Raw genomic sequence first — 17060 nt, forward strand, 5'->3', positions numbered from 1 at the left:
TTCAATATCCATTAGTCGGATACCACCAGCAACAGCCTACTGTGAGAGAGAACAAACCAACTTCCATCTGAGGTAATCAGGAGACGTTGGAAGCGGATTGGACATACATTATGAATATTATAGTAATTTAATAGTTGAATTCATGAGTCAATTAAGGCTAAACCACCATGAAAAACCTGAAAGCACATGATGCCTGTTTCGTCCTAGTATGAAACTCATCAGCAGTGCACATCTTTTTATTTTTTGGCCTCATTAGACTGCTCTTTCAGTAGTACAAATGTAATTCATTGATGATTCCCGTGATCAAGGATATATATTTATCATGAAATGGGATCAAGTGTACAGTCATCTACAATTATGGAACACTGGTCATATGTTCGGTCTTACTTGGAGACTTCATGTACGTGATAAATCACATACATTCAAAGACTAGAAAGAATAGTATATGTCCCAATTCCCGAGCACGTCTCTAATAACTTAAGACTGAGAGGCGCGACGGCTCTAAACAGTGTAATAGCTCGATATTTAGTTGACACCAGGCATACCACTGACATTCCACAAGCCTTCAAAAGTATTAGCAGACAAGAAAATGCAGAGTCTCTTCAGTTTGCTGAAACCATAGTAATAAAAATACTCAAAACTTGTTTATGTATCCAGAAGGAGTCAGTATTAAATGGACTTATTCCTACCTTGGTAAATTATTCTAGTCATTATCATTATTTTATTAGTGTTTATTTTGTTATATCGTCTTCGCTAAACTAATTCTTATTCCATGTTCACTAAAACCATCCTTTCACTCAAAAGTTTCAATTTACTTAAATCCCTTAACTTATGTAAAATTTTCAAATCCTGTTCAGTTATTATGTAACCCATTTTATCAATTTCTAATCCTAGTAATGTTATATAAACGCTTTACAACGTCTAAAATTATCTTATCTGTCTCTTGACCTCATTTAATTATTGCATCTCCTGTCCTGCTGTGTTTTTGAACTCCATCTCCAAATAACCTTCAACCAATATATATACATACATATAGTTATTATTGATAACTTTTGTCATTCTAATTCTTTTCGTCATCAATCTTAATTGTTTTACATTATAGCATGTCTTCCAATACATATATGATTGTAAGTAGCAGGTGAATAACCACGAAACATACCGTGAATTCATATTATTCTGAATTAATTATTGTTCTGGCTTTATCTAAATTACTTTTCAGAACTGTGAACTCATGAGCTACACTTACTTACTTACTTGCTTACTCACTTACTTACTTACTTACGCCTATTACTCCGAGTGGAGCATAGGCCGCCGACTAGCATTCTCCAACACACTCTGTCCGGGGCCTTCCTTTCTAATTCTATCCTATTTTTTGTTCATTTTTCTCATGTCTCTCTCCATTTCTCGGCATAATCATGAGCCACACTATACTCAGCTAAAAGCCTTCATTATACACGATAATTTTAGAACATTAAGAAAAATCATAGTGGAACGAGATAGTTATCCAATTACACATAAAACCTTCAGACTTTACAATCATCATCATTAATAATAATAAAAACCACATAATAATCTCCACAACCCCTATACTAGTAACCAACATGTGCTCACTAGTGACTAGCTTCCTGAGGGAATTCTCGGAGTTCTAGTTAGAAGCCGTGACCAGTGGAGCTAATCCGTGTCGGGTAGAGACAGTTATCTGCCTCAGTACAATAGAAGGCGGTCGCGCAATTTCGTGGATTGGTTGATGTTAGACACTATCACCATTAGATGCCGGCTCAGTGGTCCAGTAGGTTAAGCATTCGCACGCAAAATCGAAGGCCCTGGGTTCGAATCCCGGGATGCGTGGATGCGCGCTGATGAGGAGTCCCACAACACGACGAAACGGCCGTCCAGTGCTTCCAGGTTTCGAAAGGTGGTGGTCTAACATCAATCGGTTCATGATCTCAATCAAAAACCCACATAATTAATACAAACATCAATTAGTAAATCCAAATCATAGTTGTCTATTTACTTTTTCTTTCTGATTATAACATATTTCTAATGACACCAATAATAAGAGAGAGACACAGAGAGAGAGAGGGAGACGGTTAAACAGAGAGAAATAAAGATTAACAAACAAACAAAAAGGAACAACAATCATATTTGGAAAAGAAATGAAAGTATGCACAGTATACACGTACAACGTATTATAACAAGATTAACTAATTGATATTAACATAAATAAGAAGATTGCATATTACAATTAGACAACATATCATATAAAAAGAAAGATACTACTTTATTTCTATCCAGTTCACTTCAAATCATAATAATAATAATGTGTAAAGATAATTTGTAGACAGGGTATAAAGTTAATAATAATAAACATGTTGAGTAGAAATGCATCGCACACATACATCATTGTTAGTTACTATAATATCATTATCAGTAGTGTTAGTAGTAGTATTGAATGCCTAAATGATATTAAATAATGTTGCATAGAATAATCCGAACATATATATATAAATATGATTCTATTGGTTTTCAATGTATAATAATCCATAAACAAAAAAGAATTTCAGAAAAAAAAGAGGCACATTTTGATTAATACCAACAAGAAGAATCGTAATGTAAAAGAAAATGGTGGTTTGTTTTCGTTTTTCTTTTTCTTTTTCCTTTTTCATCTTTTTCTCATTTCACTAATAATTAAAACCTTATTTTTTTTAAATTGTCATTTAACGCCACGGTTCATATAATCGTATATCACCTTCTAATTGGGCAATTTGTAAATCTTTTTCTGCTATTTGTTTACGAAGACGTTGAATTTCTCTTCTTTGTTCAATAAATGCTTCACGTAACTAATAAGTAAAATGAATGATTAGAATATATAGAATAAAGAAATTATGGTATTTAAAAGATTTGATTGGATTTGTAATGTATCAAAATACAATAATTGAGATCATGAACTGATTGATGTTAGATCATCAGTGAAAACCTGAAAGCACTGAACGGCTGTTTCGTCCTGTTGCGGGACTCCTCAGCAGTGAGCATTCACGATCCCTCTCGCGGGATTCCAACCCAAGGCATTCAGTCTTGCGCACGAACGCCTAACATCTAGACCACTGAGTCAGCATCCAACGGTTTTAATGTCTAATCTCAACCAATTCACGAAATTGCGCGGCCACCTTCCATTGTACCTGTCTCTACTCGACACGGATTAGCTCCACTAGTTATGGCTTCTCACCAGTACTCCGAGAACTCCCTCAATCAAAAACTTAATAATCTCCACAACTCTATACTAAAGTACAATTATGTTTATAATAAATGATCGCTGGGATAAGTAGTGAGCAAATTAGTAAGTCTGTTTAAGTATGTTATAAAGATATTGTAAGAGTAAGAGTAATGATGAAAAGATTGATTCAACATAGAGCCTATACTTTAAACCATGTTTTATCATTATTATCTTCTATTGATGCTGTCTCAAATAATCTAGCTCTAAAGTTTGGTGTATGTGATGTTGAGCCATTTAGACTGTGATGTGTGCTGCGTATGTCGATATAAGTAGTATATAACGCTAGTCAGGAATAGAAGATCGAAGAGGTAAGAATGGGAACAGAAAGCAATTTGTATGGAAATGCAGGAACAATGAAGTTTGAGACAATTAATGAACATTTTGCAAATGAAGTATAGGAGTATGGTTTTTCTGCTTTTATCAATTAACTCTGCAATTTTATGTTAAATATAATCGGTTGTCTTCACCTATGTTCTCCTTCACTACAAGACTAGCGGTAACTTTGCAACTTGATCGGTAGAACTCAATGAAGACAAATAATTGATCAACTTAGTAATTCCTAACTTTTTATTGATTGATCATCGATTACTACTAGTGATTCAGTCGATCTATTTAGACCGTAGATATAGAGGACAATGGAATTTGTAAATCTTTCAGCAATATTCAAAAATCTTGCTAAATAATAATATTCCTAATTAGCTCTTTCAAATATAGAGCTCAAGAGCTGTACTAAAGTGATTGTAATATTTTCACCGTACAAACATTAACTGATTGGCTCCATACAATGTTATTGTTGGTTGTAAATTGTATTATGTCTAACCAAACATTCAATGTTACACATTATACATTAAAGTAGCTGAAATAATCTATTCAAATTTTCATATTAATTTATACCTTTTGATAATCCGTAGGTAGATGGCTTAATAGTTCAGACTTTTTCGGTGCACTAGTTACCTATGGAATAACAAAAAAAATAATTTGACCAAATAAATTACATTGTAAGTGTTATTCACATATTCTAACTACTTAATAATTCACTTATATGCAGTAATTTGAATATGATCTATGAGTGAACTTAAAGTATTTTGTGAAGAAATAAATAAGGGAAGAGCACTATAATTAGCAATTGGATACTGACATAATTTGTTGAATTTTTATAGTCTACTTCATGAACTTATCTGAATTAGATAATCATTGACAATCAGGAGGCATTGAGATGTTCTTATCCAAGTAAAAGATGTCTTATTGATGAACATCCACTATTCTACCACAGGGGATTGAAATTGTCTAACTAAAATCGGTCCCATTATACAAACTTTGCAAAGAATATTGTAAGTCGAACACATGTTTGTGTTAGAAATGCATATTATGAGATAAATGGTGTAGAAAATTACCTTAAATTTCATTTTACTAAATGTTGTTTACTTATGTGCACTTGTTCGAAATGACTTTAGATTATTGTCTTTTACTATGATTTATAAAGTTCGATGTTTCAGTTAATAGTTCATAAAAAAGAACTAGTTGATTTAAATAAGGCATTTGATAATAATAGAAATACAATTTTTCAATGGTTGAATTCATGAGTCGATATAAGCTAGACCACCATCGAAAGCCTACAAGCACTGGATGACCGTTTCGTTCTAGTATGAGACTCCACAGTGGTGCGTATCCACGATCTCGAACATAGGACTCTAAACTAGGAACTTCCTAGCAAACGCTTAGCCTCTAGACCACTGAGCCGTGACCTAAAGTTGTTAACGTCTAACTTTAATCGATCCACGATCTTCCACCACACTTCATCTATTGTTTGAGGTTGATAACTGTCTTCACTTGACACAGATTGGACTCCACTGGTCACGGCATCCCACTAGAACTCTAGGAAATCCATCTTGAAGCTAGTCACTAGTGAGCACATGATTGTTATCAGTATGGAGGATTTTTGGAGTTCGTAGTATTTTCAAGGTTGAATTCACTGGTCGATCTAAGCTAGATATCAGGTAGAGATTAAGCGTTTGCGCACGATACTGAAGGTCTTGTGTTCGAGTCCAGCATGAGGGATCGTGGGTGCGTATGCTGAAGATTCTTATACTAGAACGAAACGGGCGTTCAATGTTTCCAGATTTTCTCTGTTGGTCTAGCTTAGATTGACTTATGAATTTGACTATTAAAATTACTACAATCTCTGCAAACCCCCTATTTAGTTAAATATTAGTTAGTTTTATTTCAATTTTCAATTAACTATCCATTAGCATTACCAACTATTACAAATTGATTATCATATCAGTCATCATAATTAGAAAATATCTTCTTTCAGAAGGAAATAAAAGAAATCAAGTATTTGCACTAATTCATTGTTGATATCATGAAGAAGAAAAATAAGTCATAATTTATTCAATAGATTTAAAATCAATTTATTTTAATTGCCTAACAGAAGGATATCTATCAATTAAGGGACAAGTATACTGTGCGGCAGTTTGTTTTGTTCTTCTTTACAGCAGCAAAACGTGGTCATTAATAGTAGAAGATACTCGTATGCTACTAGTATTTAATCACAGATGTCTTAGAAATATTGCTGGCATCTGATGGGATCACCTAGTAAGTAAGGTTAGATACAGGGTATTAAGGAATGATGGCGAATCAGTTGATGTGGCTGTAAATCTTCATCGGCTGAGATGGTTGGGCCGCATGTTCGGTATGCCTGAACACCGATTACCACTATCCACAATGCTGACTAGTTTTGGAGATGGTTGGAAGAAAGTTAGGTACGGCCAAACCAAAACATGGCATCAGTGATTGAAGTCACTATCTTCTAGACTGAGCCATGTTGATAGATGCAGATTACTTTGTTGGGGTTCTCGTGACTATCGTGACCAACGGTTGGAGACTCTTGGTAACATTGCTCGGAATCGATCACGATGGCGTAGGTGTATACACTCTTTGTCTTCCCTTAAACTATGATATTAAGATCGCTTTATATCATTCTTTCTATGAACTAGTTCTTTTTTTTCCGTACTATGTCATTATATGCAATCTTTCTTTAATATATTACCACCACTGAATTAACTACTTCTATGAATTCGTTATTCATCTTGTTGTGGTAATGAGGTATGGCAACTTGGACCGATGCACATATATGCCCGGTCTTACGTTATAGCTGACTGATTGACTGACTAAGTAACTGAACAAAAATGTAATTTGTTTATACCTTATATTTATGTTTAAAAATTTAACTTACATTTGTAAAATCTGTTTGTTTATTTGAATCATTAGTTAATGGTTCAATTCTTCTGGTAAATGATCCAATGATTGGCTTAAAATATCAAAGGAAAATTATTAAAACAAAATAAATTATTAGTTCATTACAAAAATTCTATTATATTAATCATTAAAATTTATTTAATTTTCACTGATTGAAATCATGAGTCAATTGAAGCTAGATCACCATAGAAAACCTGGAAGCACTAGACGGCCGTTCCGTCCTAGAATGGGACTCCTCAGCAGCGCGCACCCACGATCCCACATCTCGCGAGATTCGAACCCAGGACCTGTCAGTCTCGCGCCAGGCGCTTAACCAACTAGACCACTGTGCTGGAGCGAGACTGATAGATCCTGAGTTTGAATCTCGCGGGGTGCGGAATTTATTGAATTATTCAATTATATAATGACAATAATCGATATTCATAGGATTAATAGAAATAATAATTAACGATTCATTTGTTTCAGAAGGAGTTTTGTTGAGATTGTAGTGATTTCAGTATTTGAGATCATAAGTTAATTGAAGCTCGATAACTATGGATAACCTGGAAGTAATGGACGGCCGTTTCGTTGTATTGTGGAACTCCTCATCTGTTATTGAGAAGACTGATCATGTACTTAATACTAGAAGTTATCCATGATAGATGTATATAATCTAATAGATAATTATATTTTGTATAAGGAATTGTATTACATTGAGGCAATCTATTACATTGTGTGTATCGTTTACAAGTAAATATATAAAAAAAATTTGTGAATGGGATAGATTTGTGCATATCCATTTTTCTCCATTAAACAGAACAAATTCCTATGCCATTTTTTTCTAGTTAGAAATGTGAATAAACTAGGAACAATCAACGTGGTAGAATAATAGGAAGTCAATTGTTTAGTGGATTTAATTGTTTATATTCTTTCAGTCATTAAAAATGTAGTATAAGTATACATAATTCATTTTTTGCATTGTTTGTTTGGATTTTCCCATTGTTATTTAGGACTACCATTGGTCAGTCACTTATTGACATATGTGTATACTGTGTGTATTGCCTCGATATTGCCACTTGCACAAGTAAGTGATTATCAGGACTCAGTGGTTAAGTGAATAACGCGATGGCATTTGAGGTGAACGGTAATGGATTCGAGTTCTAGAGTGAACATCAATTCTGAGATGCAAGTACATCCACTTGACGAGTCCCAAATACGATGAAACGCGAATCCTGGATTTCACTGCTAGCCACTATCCATTTTTGCTTAAAGATAGATGATGGCTAGCAACGAAATCCAGGACACGCGTTTTATCCTGTTTGAGACTCATCAACTGGATGTATCTGCATCTCAGAATTGATGTTCACCTCAGGACTTTATTCAGGAAAAAGTAGGGTTAAACATTCAAATGTAGAATCATAATGTAATACATGCCAAAGAATTAAACTGGTCATTTATTTATAGGTCGAGTGTATGAATATTCTAGAAGATAAAACTGAGAAAAGTATAGAAATAGGATTTTTCACAATTCCGGTCCAAGTAATGTCTATATTAATTGAATAAATCAGTCAGGTACAGATAAGAAACAACACATTCCGCGGGAAACCCATTGAAATTTAGTATACACTGATAACTTGCTTTACCTAGTATTAGATCATAAAATGTCAAGACTCTCAATTAACTGCATCTTTGAAATTATATCACTTTTGAAGTCATTAAGCTCTACTAGACACAGACATAAGTTGAAATTCGGTAATTCTTTCAAAGTCACTGATAAATAGTCATGAGATTATTACTTAGTCGTTAGATAATTAAATCATTATTAGACCTGAAGGTCTAAAAGTTAACAGTATTTATTGGTGTAGATTTATGAACCGAGACAAACTTCTTAATACTCATCTGGGAAAGACTTTCATCCACTAGGCAAAAGATGTGAATTATTATTCACTTAGTTCGATTTTAAGAGACTGAGTAGTTTATAATTAGCTCTCACACGATGGGATACAAGATCGAGTATACGAATCCCTAAGTAACAAGACAATCACATTAATTACTATTAATATATGTCAATTAACGTATGCAATTTTAATCACTACATATCCGTATTAACAAATAATTTGATTTAGTATTGAAAATCAAACATGATGCCTCATTATTTGCTAATGATAGTGAAAGGTTTTATCATTTTCAACAAAATAAACACATATTGCAATTTTAATAGTTGAGATCATTAGTTAATTGAAGCTAGACTACCATGGAAAACCTGGAAGCAATGGAGAGCCGTTTCATCCTATTGTGGAACTCCTCAGCAGTACGCACATATTTCGATCGGTACAAACTACTCACATTTAGTCTGAATTCTTTTTATCTAAACGTATGTCTTAATTGCTTTATGATAACAATATTACACATACTCCATTTGGATATAGAATAGTGAAAAAATATTCACTCGCCTTCACTGTTCATATTTTGAATAGTCTATATCATTACACGTTATACTGCAGAATTATGGTCTACTTCTTTAGTAATACATTTATCTTTGCTACTATGATAATAAGCTTAATCCCAAAATTGTAGATATGTCACAACGTGACTACCTAATCTATAAGATCTTACGTGGAAGTCACATCATAGTCTACACTGACTTTTCATATCATGATAATCAGAAATATAGCGTGTAATACTTCTGAAGAACATATTTTGTTCTAGGTAGAGAATAATATATTCAGCACAAAAACAAAAGATTACATGGGGCGATCATGCCTGTATGGCCGAACTCCGCCATACCGATCGATTATTGCCGTGTTCACTATTGCTGACCTTCTTTCCATGTTATATGTTAAATATGAATTTCCTCAGTTATCTCATATTCAGTTTCAAGGATTGTATGATTAGAACAAATACCACTACAATACTAACATATTTGGTTCATTATAGGTAGTAATACACAAACACTGAATAGTAAAATGTATGCCTATTACTTTAGTTAATTCATATATAATATCTGCTTTAATGGAGTGTTTACTAAAAAGCTTTCTTAAAAATGAAATAACGAATTTGTATTGCATTTTATTGTTTATTGAAAATCATTCCATTTGACCAAATTTACTTTCATCAACAAACATTAAAATATACATTTAGAAGTTGAATATTTTATGGGTTGAACAAAAGTAAATAACAGTTGGTGTTTATTTATTTTTCATGATAAACAAAAAGTAATAACAGCTGATAGAAGAGAAAAAGGAATTTCATTTTTGATTGAGATCGTGAACTGATTGATATTAAACCACTATTGAAAACCTGGAAGCACTGGACGGTCGTTTCGTCCTATTGTGGGACTCCTCAGCAGTGCGCGTCCACGATCCTGCTTGCACTTCTGAGGAGTCCCACAATAAAACGAAACGACTGTCCAGTGCTTTCAGGTTTCCAACGGTGGTCTAACATCAATCAGTTCATGATCTCAGTCTACAACTTTAGAATTGAGATTAATGCAATTAAATAATTCTTGAAAATTGCAAAGTGCTAGTCAATTGTTTTCTTCAGGTTTAATAAATTTTCTTACAGGGTACACTGAATAAATGTTATGAATAGAAGTTAAAATAAATCTCTTATACTTCGATTCTCTTTGAACTTTTGTTAACTCTTGACTATTAGCTAAAAAAAGTTACTGAAATCTGTTTTAGACTACTTAAATGTATTGATATACTACCGTGAAATAAATTGAATATTGTGTGTTGTCCAAAAACTTCCTAATAGAATTACAATTTGTAAAGACGACTCCGGGTGAACTGTAGGAAGCTCTAAGAAGCTCAGAAAGAGCCGAAGACATAACATCCAGATATCTTTTCGGAAGAACATTCCAAAATCTTGACGTGTAGCTTCCCGATTGGACAAAAACCACTGAACTTATATGAAGCTGTTACCAAGAAGGCACTGTGAATAATCTTTAAGCTTACTTGGTACACAGAAAGTGAAGTGTTTAGAAGTGGATTTTGTTCTTAAACCTTTCACATCACCCTTACAGTATCACTTTAATAAAATATATGAAGCAATCAACAGTTTGAACAACACTAAAGTGAGTCATTTACACTGAAAGAAGTGTCTAATAATAAATGTATTGCATATATTAGAGCTTATAAAATGATGAATTATATTCAACAGTCTGCTTCTTGAGTAAATGCAGCGCTGTGATGAAGCAAAGCTTTCATACCATATCCCGGGTCAGTGATATAGAGGGTACGCGTTGGCGCATGAAACCGAAGGTCCTGAGTTCGATCCCCGTGTGAGGACTCACAGATGCGTACTTCTGAAGAGTCCCGTACTAGAACGAAAGGGCTATCCAGTGCTTCTAGGTTTCCAATGTCGATATAACTTTTAAAATACACACAGGTGTTCTCTTTTGGATGACCTAAATTAATCCACTAATACCTCTTAAAATTATTTATAGTTGATTGATCACTGAGTTGCAATTTGACTACTAGTTTAGGTGACTCACCATCGTGTGCACAATCTTGAGACATAAGGTGATGGATGAATATATCTGGATGACATAGAATCGAATCCACCATAGAGTCCCAGTTCCCTCGAAAATACAAGTATATCTTGATGATGAGTGTCAAATGTTACGAAATCTAGGTTCAAGGTTTCTTGTCGACTTACTCCAAAAACCAATCAAATATTAAGTATTTCTTTTGAAGTAATAATGCTATCATGACGATGCTCCTTGTTAAATTATCATAGCAAAAGTATTTTAAGCATAATCTACAATCCCTACAGAAAATTTCATCACAAATTTTCCATATATGGATATTATAGTAATTTTTTTAATAGTTGAATTCATGAGTTCATTGAAGCTAGGTCATCATGGAAAACCTGAAAGCACTGAACGACGGTTTCGTCCTAGTGTAGGACTCCTCAGCAGTGAGTATCCATGATCCAGTTCCATGAGATTCGAACTCTGGAGGTATTGTTATTTGTTTTCAGAAGGGGTTTTATGGAGATTTTAGAAATTTCACTGGTTGAAATCATGAATCAATTGAAGCTAGACCACCATAGAAAACCTGCAAGCACTGGATGGCCGTTTCGTCCTAGTAGGGGACTCCTCAGCAGTGAGCATCCACGATCGAACACAGGACATATCAGTCTCGCGCAAGGCGCTTACCCAACTAGACCACTGAGCCGGCCGGCATTCAACAGTGTTAATGTCCAACTTCAACCAATCCACGAAGTTGCGCCACCGTATACCATTTCCTCCAGTGAGTTGATGTCTCACAACAGACCTGGTTGAACTCCACTGGTCACGGCTTCTCACCAGAACTCCAGGAGTATCTCTTGAAGTCAGTCACTAGTGAGCAGATGATTATTATCAGAAGGGGTTTTGTGGAGATTTTAGAAATTTCACTGGTTGAAATCATGAGTCAATTGAAGCTAGAACACCATGGAAAACCTGAAAGTACTGGACGGCCGTTTCGTTCTAGTATGGAGTTGGTTGAAGTTTGACATTAACACCGTTGGATTTCGGCTCAGTGATCTAGTTGGTTTGGCGCCTGGTGCGAGACCGATAGGTCCTGGGCTCGAATCCCGCGCGGTGCGGGGTCGTGGGTGCTCACTGCTGATGAGTCCCATATTATTTATTTAGTTATTTATTCAGTATCATAGTTTAGCACATGTCAATAACTGTGGATTTTTTTCTCTTGTAATTTCTACTATAAATTTATTTAAATCAATCAACTGATCCTTCTTATACGATTATTAACATACAAACATTTAGTCACATAATTATTGTCCCCAATTTATCTTATGAGATTAAAATGTACATACAATGTTAGTGTGTACTTCACAAATTATGTACAACGTACATAACATTCTACTGTTATTTACTGTTTTCACTACAACAACATCAAAAAAATACATGATTTGTAACTTTAAGTGGATAATGCATGGATTTACGAAGCTAAACAATTCTCTTACTAATTACTGTAATCGATTATTAGTCCCACATGTTTCTAGGACTATATATATATTCTTATTTTCAGACTAACCAATTGTGTATATATAACATAACAAGGGAATGTCTTTTTCTTTTTGCTTAATGTTTCCATCAGGATATCACAAGAATAATAACATAATGGCTACCTTTAAACTATTTTAGTTCCATGATATTATGATTTATGGATACATTAGAAAAAGAAAAAGAAAACACGATCACAACTGAACTATACAGTTGTAAATTTCTAAATATACTAAACAACTATTATCACATAATTGAACCAGTTTTAGTAAATAACAAAATATATATAGTAACTTAGAGTTAAGTAATGTCAATATCATTTAACTTACTTTATTACGTGCAATTCCATGAGGTGGAACAGGAGGAGCTGTAGTATTTTGTGAATTTGAAGCGACAGCTGCATTGAATTTTGCTTGAATAGGTGTATACTTTTGTGAATTACCATAATTAGCTGTTCTAAGCTGTGGTGCACTTGGTGTTCGTTGACTACTACCACATTGTCTAAGTATACCAGTTCGTGCAAATTGATTATCATTAGTTGAATTTACTTTACGTTGTTTTGATAATTGTGATTGTTGATTATTTTCTTTTTGAATGGAATGATTCCCTGTTGTTCCATTATTAAGACCAAGAGTAAATATATCTGTAGTTGATGTGGCAGCATTTGATTGTGTCATAGCTTCAACTTGACGTATAATTTCTCTAACTGACGGTAAAATGTGAGCTTCATTGTCTTCCTTTATTTTTATAATGAAATTAAAAGTTTTAAATATACTACTGATATGTATTCGATGTAAATACCTGTCATTTTTGCTCTGTTTAAAACAACAACGAGTATTTGACAAAAAACTAACTAAGCTATCGAGTAGTTAGGTTTCATTTCTAATTTAGGTTTCTAAAATCATTGAGTTTAAGGTGTAAGGGAAGTAATTTTATCACAAAAAATATCAATCTGAAGACTTATTTCCAGTATAAACTAATCAGGCGATACTGTAATTTGTGGATGCCCTTTGAGTAAGGCTAAAGTAACCCTGAGAATGTCCACCTACTAACTAGGACTATATGAAGGTTATAAGCCAGTGTAACGAATCAGAATTATAATTTACACTTGATGGTTAGCGTTAGGAATTAGACTTAGAGCTTTCATCACGAACTGACATAGGCTAAAATGCCGAAACACTATTTAGCCAAATGGATCAAGGAATTTCAATGACAAAATCCAAGACCTGTTATATCATATCTGATAGGTTCGTCCATAAATTATAGTCTCACCACTAATCAATACATCTAAATCCTCATATGATAAAATAAAAGACGAATATACAACATTTGTAACAGAACTTCAAATACTGTTTAAAACTGAGATTCAGAAAAATGTTGAAGTATATTTAAATCCTCATGATTAGTTCGATTATCAGTAACAACAAGTAAATCTCTTTAGGCAAAGTTAGATAAATATTGATAGAATTCATTTCGTTATTTCAGTCTCATTGACTAGATAATGAAAGTTCAGTAAATAGGACCTTAGTTGTATTTAACGATCCAGAATTTTGTATTACATCTAATCTAAAATAAACGTTAAATGAGTCCTCTAACAAGGAATCTAACATTATAAGATTGAATACTAATGAATAATATCGTGACCAATAGGTATTGACTGAGGCTATAGGCTTTTGATACAAAAATTTGACTTGAAGAAATCTAAAATAGATAGTTTGTCTTAATGTTCAGAAAGAACTAGAAGTGTAGTAAGAAACTTTCCACGTATTGTGATTTATTTGATAGTATTAAACAGATATTATTTGAAGCAATTAGTCCCTTTGATAAATTTCGATAGTGTAATATGAAGACGAAGATTATCAGATTATCTTATTTGCAAAAATGATGCCATTGACGATGTTAGGTTGCTAAATATAACATTATTGGAAAACAGCTATCTCCTTAAATTCACAAATAGATGTAAAGTTCATGGTACAGTGAGACCTACTATAGCCTTGACGGAAAAAATGTCTGTCTACATTACCTGACCATTTAAAGGTGATTCAAATAGCATTTTATTGAAATAAAGGCTTAAATCAGTTATTAGCAAGACATATTATGCAACAAATGTTATTATCATGGAAACATCAAGGTTCAAGCTCCATTGAAAACTTAAAAGACAGAAAAAATGATCGCGTCATATTCCACTGTGCTTATTAATTTTAGTGTGTGGTAACATGCATAGGGAGTAGTAATCGTGATCTCAGAATTGGGGTGTGTGAACATGTACGTAATTGGTTGCAGAAACAAATAGAATCGAATGACCCAATAAGAGTAGAGGATAAACATATATCATCTATTGCCAAACACATAATTGAAACAGGTCATAAGATTGATTTGAAGTCAGCTTTTGTGGCGTTGTACGAAAGTGTAAAAGGGCGTATACTAAGGTTTGCTGAAGCCTTAGCCATACGAAAATTCAAACCCCCTTAATGTATTCAAAGACATTTTATTTTTACCTTGAATCTATCCTGGTAATATTAGCTTATTATCCAAAGTGATGAAGTTTCAAATTGTTTTCACATTATTTTCTTTATTATCCTTGTCTCCTCTTACCCTCTATTTCTAGTCTAGTCGACCTTTTTATTTTTATATGTAAATGTTCTTAACAAGTACATAATGTGTGATCAGATTGTTCGAAATATATTGTGCTAATATGTATAAAATATTTCAACATTTGAGATCATGGGTCAATTGAAGCTGGACCACCATGGAAAACCTGGAAGCACTGAACAATGGTGAGTGTGTCGCTCAATTTCATGGATTAGTTGAAGTTAGACATTAACACCGTTGGATGCCGGCTCAGTGGTCTACTTTGTTAAGCCCCTGGCACGAGACTGACAGGTCCTGGGTTCGAATCTTGCGAGGGGCGGGATCGTGGATGCTCACTGCTGAGGAGTCCCACAATGGGACGAAACGGCCGTCCAGTGCTTCCAGGCTTCCCGTGGTGGTCTAGCTTCAGATGACTCATGATCTCAACTGTTGAAATTACTACAATCTCCGCAAAACCCCTTTCTGATAATATATAACATAGTTCTGATAATTTTTGTCTTTTTATTACACTATCGAGATATTACCTGGTTTTCTAATTTCGTTATAAAGGTTTAAAATTAAGCCGATAGGTACTAAACTGTATTTTCATTTTCTGCATAAACGTTAAAATAGAAATGTGAAAAAAGTGTGTAATACTTCTCTACGTGATAAATGATCGCATAACTGAAAGGATAATTAGTCATGAAACTAAATTATTGGACATACTGAAGATTTGTCACTCTACCAACGGTGAACGAAAGTGTAGTATATATATATTTGGTATTTTTAACCATTGGATTTTAAATATGTTATTGATAAGTAACTAAATAACTAAACGCTGGAAACCATGGCAACCTTATAGTTCTGTCTAGTTGTATCAATTACTGAATCCAATTGGTATTATGTAAATGACTGTTCATTATCATTCTGATTATCATAAATTTTAGAAAAAAAGTTGAAAAACTACAGTAACCTTTACAAAAAATTTAAACTTTTTATTACCTCTGGTGCATCAGAAGAAAACGAATTTACATTGTTATGTTCAACTCTAGAAGGTGAAGAACCACGTCGTTGTACATTTGTAACATTTAAATTAATTTTTTGTGATGTTGCTGTATATGAATTCTTCTCTCCTCCAGAACCTGGTATCAAATTATTTTCAGAAGCTCGAAAACATGTTACAGGACTGATGGTTGGACTTGGACCTGGACTAGGCTGTGCACTTCTGCTTCGAGCAGGGATTGTCACTGGGCCAGGGCGACTGCCTGATGTATATATCTATATAAAAAGAAAGAAAATCGTTCACAGATTATTTTATTGATAGAACACTAGAGATATGAAATAATAGATATGTTCATATTATAGGCCTTTCAATTTCTAACAATGATAACTAATCTTATCTTTTGTGATACTTTGTTAGAGTCTTGTCTAATTAAAAACTAGAGCATACCTTATACTCTATAAAGTTTCCTAAAGTATATTAAATGTATATACTGTGGACATGTACCATAGTAACCCTAATCCATGTAAATATTGAAAAATAGATCAGTTTTATAAAGTGCACAAAAATGAGTGTAGTGTTAAATTTCTTGAACCTATTTTTCAATCTGGGATCTGATAAGGTTCAAAAAACAAAAAAGGCTAAACCTAGTTGAAATAGTGAATTGAATATATTGAAATTTTATTGCTTTCAATACAATATTTTTGTTAATAAGAATCATAAAATTACAGCATACAGTAATATTATTAGATAATGATATAGGGCCAGTGAAATTCAACTGAGCCCTAGCCGAATTATCCGGCAGTTGGGTCATTGAATATCGAACAAATCATCGATCCTCGTCAAGGTCGAGGACGACCAACGCGCATCAGTTAATCGTACGCCATCGACTGGCCCATGCGGCAGTGATCTTACCTTCGCTTGTATCTACTTTAACTAATATATATCTCTGTAATAATGTCCTTTGT

At 33.7% G+C, this 17060-nt stretch overlaps 1 protein-coding gene across 2 annotated transcripts in view; it reads right to left on the reverse strand.

Annotated features, from left to right (window-relative positions):
* Positions 1 to 1451: 1451 nt before the first annotated feature.
* The window catches only part of MS3_00002301 (uncharacterized protein), a 67615-nt gene continuing 52006 nt past the window's right edge, over positions 1452 to 17060 (reverse strand). Inside the window, exons 5-9 of one of the 2 annotated variants that reach the window (XM_051209879.1) lie at positions 16095 to 16370; positions 12851 to 13258; positions 6510 to 6584; positions 4169 to 4228; positions 1452 to 2840 (exon numbers count right to left, since the gene is read on the reverse strand). In XM_051209879.1, the coding sequence (XP_051075350.1) occupies positions 2718 to 2840; positions 4169 to 4228; positions 6510 to 6584; positions 12851 to 13258; positions 16095 to 16370 (942 nt within the window). In that variant the 3' untranslated portion in view covers positions 1452 to 2717. The remainder of the gene's footprint in view (positions 2841 to 4168; positions 4229 to 6509; positions 6585 to 12850; positions 13259 to 16094; positions 16371 to 17060) is intronic. The other variant, XM_051209880.1, reaches the window with a different exon arrangement.

This window comes from Schistosoma haematobium, chromosome 1 (genome assembly GCF_000699445.3).
Source record: "Schistosoma haematobium chromosome 1, whole genome shotgun sequence".
NCBI lineage: Eukaryota > Metazoa > Platyhelminthes > Trematoda > Strigeidida > Schistosomatidae > Schistosoma > Schistosoma haematobium.